The sequence below is a fragment of the Parasteatoda tepidariorum genome, chromosome 9 (genome assembly GCF_043381705.1).
Source record: "Parasteatoda tepidariorum isolate YZ-2023 chromosome 9, CAS_Ptep_4.0, whole genome shotgun sequence".
Classification (NCBI taxonomy): Eukaryota; Metazoa; Arthropoda; class Arachnida; order Araneae; family Theridiidae; genus Parasteatoda; species Parasteatoda tepidariorum.
Genome location: NC_092212.1, coordinates 54,095,118 through 54,108,482, shown reverse-complemented (window position 1 = coordinate 54,108,482; position 13,365 = coordinate 54,095,118). Strand labels below are relative to the sequence as shown.

At 27.5% G+C, this 13,365-nt stretch overlaps 2 protein-coding genes across 5 annotated transcripts in view; one reads left to right on the top strand and one right to left on the bottom strand.

Moving 5' to 3' along the window:
• Nucleotides 1–13,365, top strand: part of LOC107455693 (midasin) — a 248,404-nt gene that overhangs the window by 85,400 nt on the left and 149,639 nt on the right. The window lies entirely within an intron of this gene.
• Nucleotides 1–13,365, bottom strand: part of LOC107455694 (uncharacterized) — a 70,196-nt gene that overhangs the window by 9,548 nt on the left and 47,283 nt on the right. For 2 of the 4 annotated variants that reach the window (XR_011637622.1, XR_011637623.1), the window contains one exon: nt 5,900–6,451. Coding sequence is in view for 2 of the 4 variants with exons in the window: in XM_016073337.4 (XP_015928823.1) it covers nt 6,436–6,451 (16 nt within the window). In the remaining 2 variants the exon portion in view is untranslated. Of the gene's footprint in view, nt 1–5,787; nt 6,452–13,365 lie in introns of those variants that run through there. The other 2 variants (XM_016073337.4, XM_016073339.4) reach the window with 1 other exon arrangement.

Genomic DNA, 13,365 nt, shown 5'->3' with positions numbered 1-13,365 from the left:
GGTTCCCCAAAACAAATTAGTACATTTTCTCTATTGATTTTGCTTTTTAGTACATATCTTATTATTTTTTAAATCAAAGTAATCATGTACCGATTACCAAAATTAACTCGGCATCATTAACATCAATAATTTTTACCGGTTTTTTAAGCTCCATTAAATGAATTAATACCATTTTTTTATAATTAATTTTACTTTTCTGTACAATTTTTTTTAAATTTTCAATTATAGTTGATTTTAAATTTAGTTTTATGGTACCATGTTTTAAAAGCGTAATGATAAACAAAATAAACACGTGATTTCAGAGAACATTAGGAATACTAATTTGGTGACGTAGCCATGATCATTCAGATAATCATGCATAAGGAATAAAAAATAATTAACTATTACAGAACGCGCAATAAACTATTTATTATTATTTTTTGTTGTTGATCAGAGCTACACGCTAGCAAACATCACTGATGCTGCTATCTTTGAAATATTTGTAAAAACTGAATCGCCTGTAGTTTAATTTAAAAAATAGTTTCCGCTAAACCAATGAGAAAATTACATTTTTTAAATGTCTCTGAGTTGAAAGTCAAATTAAAAAAATCATCGGGCTTCTTAATTTATTGTCAATTGTACTAATTGAGCTTCATGTTGGATGTCCAATTTTTAGTGTTTATGGTATACCCGCAGTCCGGTATACAGCCATACACGATTTTTTTAATTTTATTACATGTGTAGATACTGGAAACTATTAAAACTTCTTGTTCTAAACAAATTAATTTCGAAATGGGCCTAATAAATAATAATTTTAATAAAATAATAATTTTGATCCTGATGCCCCCACTCAAATAAATTAAAGATTTTTTTTCATAAAATTTATTTTTATATATTAAAATAAAGTTAGTAAGACGGAATAGTCACATGCAGCCAAGAACGTGATGTCACGCATGCGATTTAACTGGGCTTTGAAAAGATTTTTCCAAACGAACAATGAATAAATATGAGCAAGTTCCATGACTTGGAACTTTTAGAGTGCGTTGCAAAACCTCCAAGGCAAAATATTCTGATCATCTGCGTTCGAAAATAATAAAAAAAAGTACAATCGGTTTTATTCGCAAGAGATATTTTATCCTTCTGTTTTTTTTCTTCCACTCCTCTTTTTTAATTGATATTTTCCGTTAAATAGTAGGTTTTAAAATCGAACATTTAATTTTATTGCAAAATATTTTCTAATGCTGTATTGTATGCAAAATATTTCCTAATGAAAATTTTAGATTTGAAAAAATAGCACAATTTTGAAAAAAATATTAAGTGAATTATCGTCTGTTTGGTAGTGCCTCACAAATTGTTTTTTTACTTAATTGTTTTTTTACTTAATTGTTTTAAATTGTTTGTTTGAGTGTTGTTTCTTGCATTTAAACTTCTTCATTATGATTGTTAACTGTTGGTGTTGAAATTAATATTTGTTACTTTAGCACCATAAAATTTGTAAGTAAGTAGTCAAATTGTTTAAATGCATATCCTGCAATATTTAAGTTGACTGTATTTCTAAATGTTGATTAATAACTGTGATATTTAAGGTAACGGCTTAGAACATATTTAAAAAGTATACTTAAGAATCTTTTGATATGTATTTATGCTAAAGAATAAGTGTAGTCTAATGATGAAGAAATAAAAAATTTTTTTTGAAGTATATTTTATGCAAATACAGTAATAGTTAATGGTTATTCTTGAGAGATTTGTTTGTGGTGATTAAGATTAAAATTTAGAAACTAATACAGGTATTTAACAAACCTAGTATCGATTACGATATGGCTTCGAGAAAATAATTTCAAGTCTAATTTATTATAAACGTAGATTTTCTACTTACATCAGACGCGGAAACAGGCGTGCAAAGCTGTCCATTTTACTGAATTTTTCGTTTCAACTGTTTTAATTAAAAATTCTCGTTTGTGTATAGTTTAAAAAATTTTCCGAAATTCGGAAAGTTTTTGAAAAAAATCCATATTTAAAAGAATTTTTACTCAGTTTGTTTCTCGCTTAAGTATTTAAATAAATATTGCCCAATGCTAGGTACTGTAACTAATGAATGAAGCAAACATTATTTATCGTAATCCGTTAGAAACTTTTGTTTTTTAAATAGTCTTTTTTAAACATTATTTTCATTCAGAACTCTCTATTTTAAACAGGGTTCGTTTTTTAAAAGCCCTTAGAGGTGCTTTTTTCATTGGGTGTTTTTAAAAAGTGCTTAATTTTTGATTTTTCAAAATGAGATTTTTCTTTTACTATGTTGATTTTCACTTCGAATTATGCAAAAAGACCCTGTTTCACATTGTTCTATTCACCTTTTCATAATTAATTCAACCCCAATCTATTTCGGCGTATAGTTCAGTTAGTCCGCAGCGTATGAAAACGCCATTCGTTTTACATGATTCAAAATTTCATGATTTTTGACAATTGTCAAAAACAATGCCAAATAGTTTTTATTTTTGTTTGACATGACGGTTAAACCAAGATAAAACGGTCGATTGTCGAAAACTTTCCAACCCTGCCTAATAATATTTTTTTAAAGTGCTTAAAAATATTTTTTGAGTGCTTGCAAAGTGCTTAAAAGGTGCTTTTTTTGTTGAATAATTTGACTACGCACCCTGTTAAAATTATGGAATATCTTAATAGCTATGTAAAAGAGATTCAATATTTATTACTGTTCAAATTTTTTAATTCAAATATATAATTAATATAATAAAAGCATTTTGCATTCATGTCGATTTAATGTGAATGATATGTGGAAAATATTGCACTCTATTTAAATATATAGTTATTAGTGATTTGTAGTTATCATATTTCACTGACCATGAAAATTCCTAAGATTCCCTGTGTCTTATTTACTTCGCAAAGGGTAGTTGGAAAATTTATTTACTAAAATGTGTTAAATGCCCTGGATATTTTCTTTTTCATGTTGGTAGTTATGTATGTTGTAGTAAGTGACTGTTTTCTGGATTCAATTGACTATTTTTATTGGGTTTAGTTTGAATCATTTCTTTGATTTCATATTAAGAAAATAAAAGAACAAAAAATATGATAAGATATTCTTGCAACTAACTAGTTCAATTCTGTATCTTCTAACAATGTTATTTCGTTCCCATTAAGAAAGTGATTTTTAAAACGGGGGAAGGAGGTGTGAACGAGATAATAAAAATAATAAAAAGAAGGAAGGAAGATAAGTTTAATTCTGAGGAGAAGAAAAAACCCATTTCATTTTATAAAAATAGCAATATTTGTTTAAATCTTTTTTCCTTATATCTCCTTCCGATTTTTCATTATTAAGTTACGCGGAACTATGCCCAATATTGATTTGATAAACAGCGTTAGAAGATTGGTAAAATCTTATCACTTTTACTTTTATTCCTTATTTTTCTTTTCCTTCTTTTTGAAAAGAAAAAGGTAAAATGAGCTGAAAATTCAAGGGAAAGAGAAGAAAAGAAACATAAGGATTTTTAAAGTATTAATATTTTTTTTTTATGTCATTCTTCGACGGAGAGGAGCGATACATCGAAAGTTTTGAATATTTTAATATTCCAAAAACAGTTTTGAGGGGTGAAAAGGAATAAATTCTCTATGTATCTGTATGATATAGCAAAAAGAATGCAAACGTTAAATTTTTCTTGTTCTTTTTTATTTTCCTTGAAAAAAAATCAAAGGATGATAAAATGTTGTTTGGAATTATTTCTTTTAAACTCAAGACTGGCAAATTAGGAAATAGACCCCAAACTAAAAAATTCATCAAAAAACCTAAAAAAATCTTTTTTTTAAAATAATTTTTTTTTCCTGTTGGAGTATTCTTTTAATCCGAGGCTTATTATTTGTTAAATAAAGATATTTGCCCCCATTTTATTCAGGAGAAAAAAAAAATTCGTTAAATCTTGAAATGAGGTTTTTTTGTTGTTGTAAAATTGGAGCTAAAACTGTAGTTAATAACGCAGGATAATCTTTCTAAGAAAATTTCAACATTCACGGTTAATTCCAGAAAGATTTATAGCGGGAAAAAAAAGCCTTATATCCTTCATAATTTTAGGTTAGGATAATAGAATGTAATGCTAATCAACCCAACTCTTAACTCCAGATTTTCGCATTTTAACAAAAAATGTCAAGTAACCAATTTTTGTTATGTAATCTATGGGTTCTATCAGGCACTCCTTGCTCCTTCATGCTCATGAAAGTACGCTTTTTAATGTAATTTTTTTTTAAGCAAAAGACTATTTTTCTTTGAACTTTCTAGATTTTTAAATCGATGTGGTTGGAAATTGATCGAAGTAATAAGTGGTCCGCTGGTCCAAGATTACTGAAAGTACTCAGACCAAGGAAAAATTAGCATCAGTGTATTTTTTGGATCAGTCATTTAAAGAACGCTAATGCGTTAGTAAAAGGATCCACTAGGCATACCAAAAAACACAATTTGTGCGATTAAGTGTGTTAAATTTGGAAGGAAATATTAGCTGAATAGGTTTTTCTTTTGTTTTATTTTTATTTATTAATACAGTTTCGTTATTTATGTTTATAATCTAGCCTCATTCCTTGAAACAAAATCTTATTTACTATGTTAAGCAAATTTCATTTAAAGAAATTTGAGCAAGAAAGCTATCAAGTTGATTGAACATAGTTAACTACTAAACTTGAAACAATATGTCTTACGTTCTATTGGTCATTTGAAGCAGTAATTCTTTTTAGGACTTCTTACGACGATGTATGATTTCATAGTAAGATTTTAAGGATTATTTGTTTGTTAAGCATGATTACTTTTTAAAAAAAATCTTTCTGAAGAAAATCTTTCTTAAAACTTGTTTTGTATATGTTCAATTTTTATTATCAATATTTATTCGCGTTTTATTAATTGCTGAGTGATTTTTGAAAATTTATGTTTATTTTTCATTTCTGCATTTACGGGGTGCGTTTTTAAAAAGTGCTTATTTTTGATTTAAATTTTTAAAAGCCCTTAAAGGTGCTTTTTTTATTCGGAGTTTGTAAAAAGTTCTTAATTTTCTTTTAAAAAGAGATTTTTTCTTTGCCGTGACGATTGTCGTTCTAAATTACAAAAAATGCATGATTTTCGCAATTTTCTCTGCAATATTTATCAGAAACTAGTTTTTTTGTCATGATTATGGGAAGTTTGTGAAAATGTTTTTGAATTTTTTAAAATTTTATATTCATAAATTAAGAACTTTAAAGATAGAAAAAATAATTTTTATTAATCGCAGATTTTAATTATAATTTTGTTTTGGAAAATGATTAAAGATATTTTTTTCGGTGCTTAAAAAGTACTTGAAAGGTGCTTATTTTTTGTTGAAAAATATGGCTACGCACCCTGATTTAATGTCAATAGTTCGAAAATGTAGTTTTTTTTTAAAAACAATATATGTGTTACGTCAAGCGCTCAGGTATTTTAATTTTGATCTAGTTGCACTTGTATAATTTTGATCTAGTTGCGCTTTCTACGTCATATTGTTAACATCGTTTGGTTTGTCATTTCTAAGTTAACTTTCAAAAAATTCTATGGCTGGCAACAGCATTTTTATTCTTTAAGTTGTTTATTTTTATTTCTTTTAGAATTCGTTCTTTTTTAGCGAAATGTTTTTTAACCTAGCAGAACACTGTTCTCTCTATATATGTAGAAAATAAAGTAAATATTTAAGTGTTGTGAAAAGAATCTTATTTAGTTGTACAAAGTACTTCAATATGTGAAGATTTCTGGGTAAAAATGAATTAACACAGTAAAGATATTTGTAAGTAAATAAATCTAATTCATTTAGTCAATTTTTTTTAATTGTTGGAATTATTCATTTCTTCTATATAATATGCTGTACATTCTTAAAGATAAATTTCTAGAATTAAGGGGTATTTCCAATCATACACTCACCAGAAGTGCAAGTCCAAAGGAGATATCCAAGCGTCAGCGGTTAAACAATCATAACAACAGAAATACTGGTCCTTTAGTGGGCTTGAACAAATTTATTTTAAACTTATGTTTGTCTATGATAGTTGGTATTGCTAAGCAGTATTATAATATCCAAAAGGTCTCAGAAGAAATCACATTGTATCGGAGTTCCAATTGAAATAACTTCATTGCATAACATTTCCGTTTGAAGCATGCTTTCCATAATCTGGTAGTTGCGACTCCCACTGCAATATTTGGTAGGATTGTATAGTCTCTGGGTCCACGCTGCTTGCGGTATCTTCATCGTCAACTACGGCATCGCCTGGGTTCAGAAGGTGGTTAGTGCTACTGAGGGTCGCCATCTGGTGCTCATCGTGGTGACGGTGATGGTGATGTCGGGGAGAGCTGGCACTTGATCTCGGTGGAGGCGGAGGTGGTACCACGGGTAATGACCCTTCGTCGTCGTATTGGGCGGTGGCAGAAAACACGGTGAGGTCGTCCCGTGCTTGCAGTTGTTGTCAGATGGTCGTTTCCCTAGAAATGCCAAAGTTTTGCAATGAACATTTAGCATTTTTGCATAAAACTAAACATTTTTTTTAGAAAATGAGACATTTAAATATTGTAGCTTTTATTTTAAAAATTTGTTTTTCCAATGTGTGAGAGTAATATAAAATTGTTAGCTATGTTTGTTTGTTTCGATACGCTTATATTCCAGTATAAACTGTTAACAATTTAGGATCAGAGTAAGAACTATAATATTTTAAAAATTTGCTGGAATCTTAATATGATGAGCCATATAATTGTTAAGTACTTTTTTTATCTGTATGTTATTCTAGATTGGAAACTGTATGCTTTTTTTTAACTACTTCATTATAGATATTTGTGAGTTTTGACATTGGCTTTTATCTTACATTTTAAGTTTGTTTTACATCATGTTCACATCGTATTATGTTTCAATATTTAATCTATATAAAGCAATAAGATTTATTTCAAATGCAATGGGAAAAAAAAAATACATGTCTCAAACCTAAAACAATTTTTCGATTCAATGTTTTTTAAAAAAAGTTAGAAAGTATGCATTATCTTTTTCTGTCACAAATTATAAATGAACGCCTATATGAGAGTAAGAGTGCTTGAAAATAGATTGCCAAATCAAAAACTGTGGGAAAGAATGACCTTAAAAAGAAATAAAAAAAATGGAAAAGGGGTAGAGTTTTTCGCTGACAAGCGATCCGTCATTTCCTTAAGTTTTTGAGATATACTTTAAGAGACCTCAATATATCTACGGACCTTATTTAAAGGACCCAGAAGTATGGAGCCCTTCAAAAGACTCAAGGGACAGTATCTGCTGACATTTCGATCCACTCCATCCCGTCGTATTTTGGCTTTGTCTACAAAGAATGAAGAAAAGACCAAGATATCTTGATGAATAATGCTTTTAAAAATGTATTTCGTTGGATTGTTTTTAGGAGGAAAAGTTGGTCTTATATCGAGGCGATTTGAAGTGGAATCAATATTGCGTTTTATTTTTAATGCGGCTTTCTCATTTTATTCCTTCAAACCTGTTTTTAGAGTTTTGAGAACCTATAGAATTAGGTCATAAATATGAAATTGTCAAAAAAGTAAGTTGTTGTAGAGGATTTATTTAATAAACCCAATTTATAATGTTTTAATTAGGAAGAGAATTAGAAGCTTGAGAAATAACTAAGTTTTAGAATATTGAGGTTTTATTTTGTTGATAGTGGGTAGTATCATTAAACAAAAAGACAAATAAAAGACAAACAAAAGACAAACAAAAAGACAATATAGTATCTTTAACTAATAAATGTAAGCACATTAGACTATCATTCGCTTTACACACTCATACCTACCTGCCAACTCTCCCGGATTTTGCGGGAGATTTTATTTTCATATTTAAAGTGGTAGTAAATATATACTATTTTTTCTTTTATAAATTTAATTTTTAAGTGATTTTGATCACCACTATTCTTTCAAAAATTAATCGTTTATATTAATATGCATTACTATCATGGTTGTCAACTTAATTTTTTTCAAATACAACGTATTTGTTTGCTTAAAATTGAAGTTTTAATTCCATTTTAATACCACTGGGAAAAATGATAATGGAAGGGATTAAAAGTTGGCAGGTCTGCACACTGTTAAAAATTAGGCTTCAGTTTAAAAATTAAAAACATTTTAAAAATTATCATTTGGATCTTTAGGAATATTGTATAGAATTTTTTTTTCTGAAAAAGCTTTTTGTCAATGCTTTTGCATATATGAAGGCTGTTTATATTTGACACCCATTAATCTATGCATTTAGAATGCTTGTCAAAAATGAACTTAAAAAAAAAAAGAATGCTCAATAGGTTTCGCAAATTGATATTATAGCAAAACAAAAGCAGGATAGTCAAATATATGAATCTGTCAAATCACTAATGAGGAACACGATATGAAAAATTTCTCATAGCTAGTTAGGTTGTCTAATGAAACTCGAAAGCAATTCTAATAATCGAGTTCTATTTTTTTTCTCCCTGCAACAATCAAACAAGTCGATGCTTATTGAATTTCTCTGTAATGATTTGTTAATTTTAGAAGCATTTTTGTTTTCTTGCTTGAATGTAAATTTCAGCCTTTAACGTGCGTTTTTTTTTCTTCTTTATATTTGACTACAAAGATTGTAAAAACATGCATTAATAATTTTCCATTTACATGTTTTATTTTACGTTTTTAAAATAACTTTGAATACATACTGTTGTACATAAAAAATAGGTAAATAAAATAAACTGTATTAGAAAAAAGAGAAACATTTTAGTTACTATAATAATCCAATTTACACACCAATTTTCACATTTTATAAAAAATATTTTTTTTAAATTTTATTTCTTAACACAGTTACTTCATTTATTAGGTCATTCATAACATTCAAAAATTTAAGAAAAGTTATTATTCATATATAAATTGACTGTCTTGGATTATGCTTGAAAGGAAACTAAAATGTTTTATATAAAAATAGTTTTGTTTATTTTTTTTTAAATCGATATTGAGATAGGCGTTTTTCATTTTAGAATTCTTCCGTTTTATCTTTTCTGTCTTTCTTTTTTTTATTATTGTTTTAAAGAAGACTGCTTTTCTCTTTACAAGTTCGTTTTTGGCATTATGTGATGCTAAAGATTTTCGATTATTTACCATCAGTGCTTATTTTTTTCTTAAGCGTATCCACTCCTAAATATTACTTAAAAAGCGATATTTTATTTTTTGAAAATAAATATTCAGTTCAAAGGAAACTCAAGTAGTAAATTTATGTTCTTTTATCAAATGTATATAGAATTTCGATATCGAAGGTTTTTTTTTTTGAAAATAGTTTAGGCGTGATGACAATTAATCAAAATCTTATTTCTCAAGCTATTCAATTGCTACTTTTCTCTTTTCTAAAACTCCAATAAAATAGTAGTTTTAAAAAAAATTTATCTTCTGATCATAGGTTAAAAAATACAAACTTGTATTATAAATGATCGCTGAGGAGAAATGTTGAGTGGGGTTATAATTACTTGATTAAAAACTTCACTCCCTTAAAAAATATACAAGTTGGAAATTACAGTCGACATGTTTCAAGCGCTCAAAAATAGGCGCCCATTTTCAAGCATCCCATTTTCAATAGGCGTCCATTCAAGATTTGTCAGACGTAAGTGAGAAGAAACAAAATTGATTTGAAATGTCTTTTCATTCACGCCTGGCAAGTCTTGAAAATGGACACCTATTTTTGAGATCATGAAGCATGTTGATTGTTATTTCCAATTTGTATATTTTTGAAGCGAATGAAGAATTTAATCAAGCAATGTCTTACCGCTTCAGTTTCTTGGTATTATTTATTTAATTTGAGGTTACAATCAACATAAGTTCTTTGCGTTTCATGTTTAATTTCATTAAACGAACACTAATAGCACTAATTATTATTAACCTATTAGGCGCGGATGATTCCATTTTCGAAACACGTCTTTTCTCCAAAAGAAAAAAAGAAGAGTAATATCTTAACACGTCTTATTTAATTTATTCTAAGCATTTATATTTAAAATTAAAATGTTTCCGCCCACCATAATACGTTATTGATATACATATTATATCCAGCAGATTTTGTTTTCTTAAGCAGAAGCTTCTTCTACCACATTTTCATTAAGGGTACTCGTCTATATAATATGCTGCATTAACGACAGGAAATGGATTAGCGAAAAAAAAGTTTATCAGTTTTCCTTTTCTCCTAAAGTTTTCTTTAAAACTTCTTATTTTACAAACCACAGCCACTTTATTGAAAAGTGTCGGCGTAGTAAAAGTAAGTAAAACTTGAAGGGTTTTAAACGTGAAATGTCAACACCTTCAACAATGTCATTTCATTAATTTAAGCCCTTTCTATGCCCGGACTTAAGTTAAATGAGATTTCAACTCTTAAAACTTTTAACTCTTTATTTTGGAGAGTTGCCATTTTACTCTCATCTGGTTGAAATACACTTTTCCTCCTTTCTTTTAAAAGTACTTTCCTCTGTTCCAAACCAATTTGATATACGGTGTGCTCTTTTTTTTCCTTCCCCATTTTCTTTCGGAACAAAATCACCAAACTAGTTTCAACTAAGAAAGGAAACAACTGCTACTTGGAAGAATTTCATGAATAATAAGTTTTTTCAGTCGCTTGTGGCATGCGATTTCGATCGAAAAGAGATTTTTTTTTTCAAAAAGGAAAGAGAAAAAAAAAAGAGAGAAGTGAATAAAAATATAACTATTCGAATCTTCCTGTTAAGAGAGGTGCTTGTTGATTTTTTTTTTTTAAGCATTTATATCTATACTTCTTCTGTAGGTAAAAAAGTTTTTTATTTGCAAGGCAGTTTTCTTATTTTTTTTAATACAGTGATGTTTAACTGATATTTTTATAGTGACATCTCAGAATATCCTATGAAAAAATGCAGCCAAGGCTGCTAAAAGTGTTGTCATATGTGAGTAATGCCATGGCTACGTAATTAAATGCCAAATATTTATTCCTTTGTTTTGTTAATTTATTAATATGCATAAAAAAAAAGATTATGAAATAATGTAAGTTTATGTTCTATATTAAAACAAGAGAAGCTATTGGTATGCTCTGAAAATACTTAGTTATAAATTTAAAACTTCACAATAAGATTAATAAATTAAGAATTTATGATTGTTCGAGCTACTTAATGTAATCTTGGTAACATGGCTCATAATTTTTTTATAAGAATTTTATTCGCGCATTTTCACTCAAAAAAAAAAAGGAAAAAAAAAAAAAAAATCGGTAAATGCCTAATTTGAAAACAATTTATATGTGCTTCATAATAGACAATTAACTATAGTTTTATATCGATACCAGTATTAAAGGAATTAAATAAGTGTTCAATTGTTCCCTCGTTAGACAACTGCTTCAAATCGCGGTTCGATAATTTAAAGTTATAAACATAATATCGTTTTTTTTTTTTTTTTTTTTTTTTTTTTTTTTTTTTTTTTTTNTTTTGTTTTTTTTTTTTTTTTTTTTGAATAAAGGAAAATTATGCATTGTTGGAATATAGCTTTACAAAAAAGTTTGAAATCAAAACCATTCCGCAACATGACGCGTTTTGGTATATTAATACATTTTAGGGATAGAATAACGGGTTGGGTAGAGTTGTGGTAAATTATTTGTTCGAAAATCGTTTCAATATTTTGAAATTTTTTTTCTGGTTTTTAAAATCCTTGTGTTGCTATCCTTGCAAGTTAATCATTTTTTTCCTGACAGCAAGCAGTATTTTTTTAAAATGTTTACGAGCGCTTATAAGCGATAAACAACACTTATCATTTCGTGCAAGCTCTTATTCTATCCAATTTCCAAAAATTAATTACATAACATTTTTATTGAAGGAAATATTCAAATATTGTTTTGTTGGTATTTATGGTGCATTTTTCTGATTAGATTTATATAATGAATTTGTAGAATAATAGTTATCAATTACTATTAGCATGCCCAGCCAATAATAAATATTATCCTTTCCAACTTTTTTAAAAATTAAAAACACACGATTTTCATTGAAAGAAGTATTAAAATATTGTTTTGTTGGTATTTATGGTGCATATTTCTGATTAGATTTATATAAGGAATTTGTAGAATAATAGTTATCAATTACTATTAGCATGCCAAGCCAATAATAAATATTATCCTATCCAACTTTTTAAAAATTAAAAACACACGATTTTCATTGAAGGAAGTATTCAAATATTGTTTTGTTGGTATTTATGGTGCATATTTCTGATTAGATTTATATAAGGAATTTGTAGAATAATAGTTATCAATTACTATTAGCATGCCCAGCCAATAATAAATATTATCCTATCCAACTTTTTAAAAATTAAAAACACACGATTTTCATTGAAGGAAGTATTCAAATATTGTTTTGTTGGNTTTTTTTTTTTTTTTTTTTTTTTTTTTTTTTTTTTTTTTTTTTTTTTTTTTTTTTTTTGTTAAAAAAAGAGAGAAGTGAATAAAAAATAACTATTCGAATCTTCCTGTTAAGAGAGGTGCTTGTTGATTTTTTTTAAGCATACTATATCTATACTTCTTCTGTAGGTAAAAAAGTTTTTTATTTGCAAGGCAGTTTTCTTATTTTTTTAATATAGTGATGTTTAACTGATATTTTTATAGTGACATCTCGGAATATCCTGTGAAAAAATGCAGCCAAGGCTGCTAAAAGTTACGTCATATGTGAGTAATGCCATGGCTACGTAATTGAATGCCAAATATTTATTCCTTTGTTTTGTTGATTTATTAATATGCAAAAAAAAAAGATTATGAAATAAAGTAAGTTTATATACTGTATTAAAACAAGTAAAGCTATTGGTATGCTCTGAAAATACTTAGTTATAAATTTAAAGTTTCACAAGATTAATAAAATAAGAATTTATGATTGTTCGAGCTACTTAATGTAATTTTGGTAACATGGCTCATAATTTTTTTATTAGAATTTTATTCGCGCATTTTCACTTAAAAAAAAGTAAAAAAAAANAAAAAAAAAAAAAAAAAAAAAAAAAAAAAAAAAAAAAAAAAACGGTAAATGCCTAATTCGAAAACAATTTATATGTGCCTCATAATAGACAATTAACTATAGTTTAATATCGCCACCAATATTAAAAGAATTTAAAGTTATGAAAATTATATCCGGTTTTTTTTTGTTGAATAAAAGAAAATTAAGCATTGTTGGAATATAGCTTTAAAAAAAAAGTTTGAAATCAAAACCATTCCGCAACATGAAGCGTTTTGGTATATTAATACATTTTAGGGATAGAATAACGGGCTGGGAAGAGTTGTGGTAAATTATTTGTTCGAAGTACAATTTTTAATCACTAGGGGGGAAAAATCTTCTGGTTTTTAAAATTCTTGCAAATTAATCATTTTTTCAGCAAGCAGTATTCTT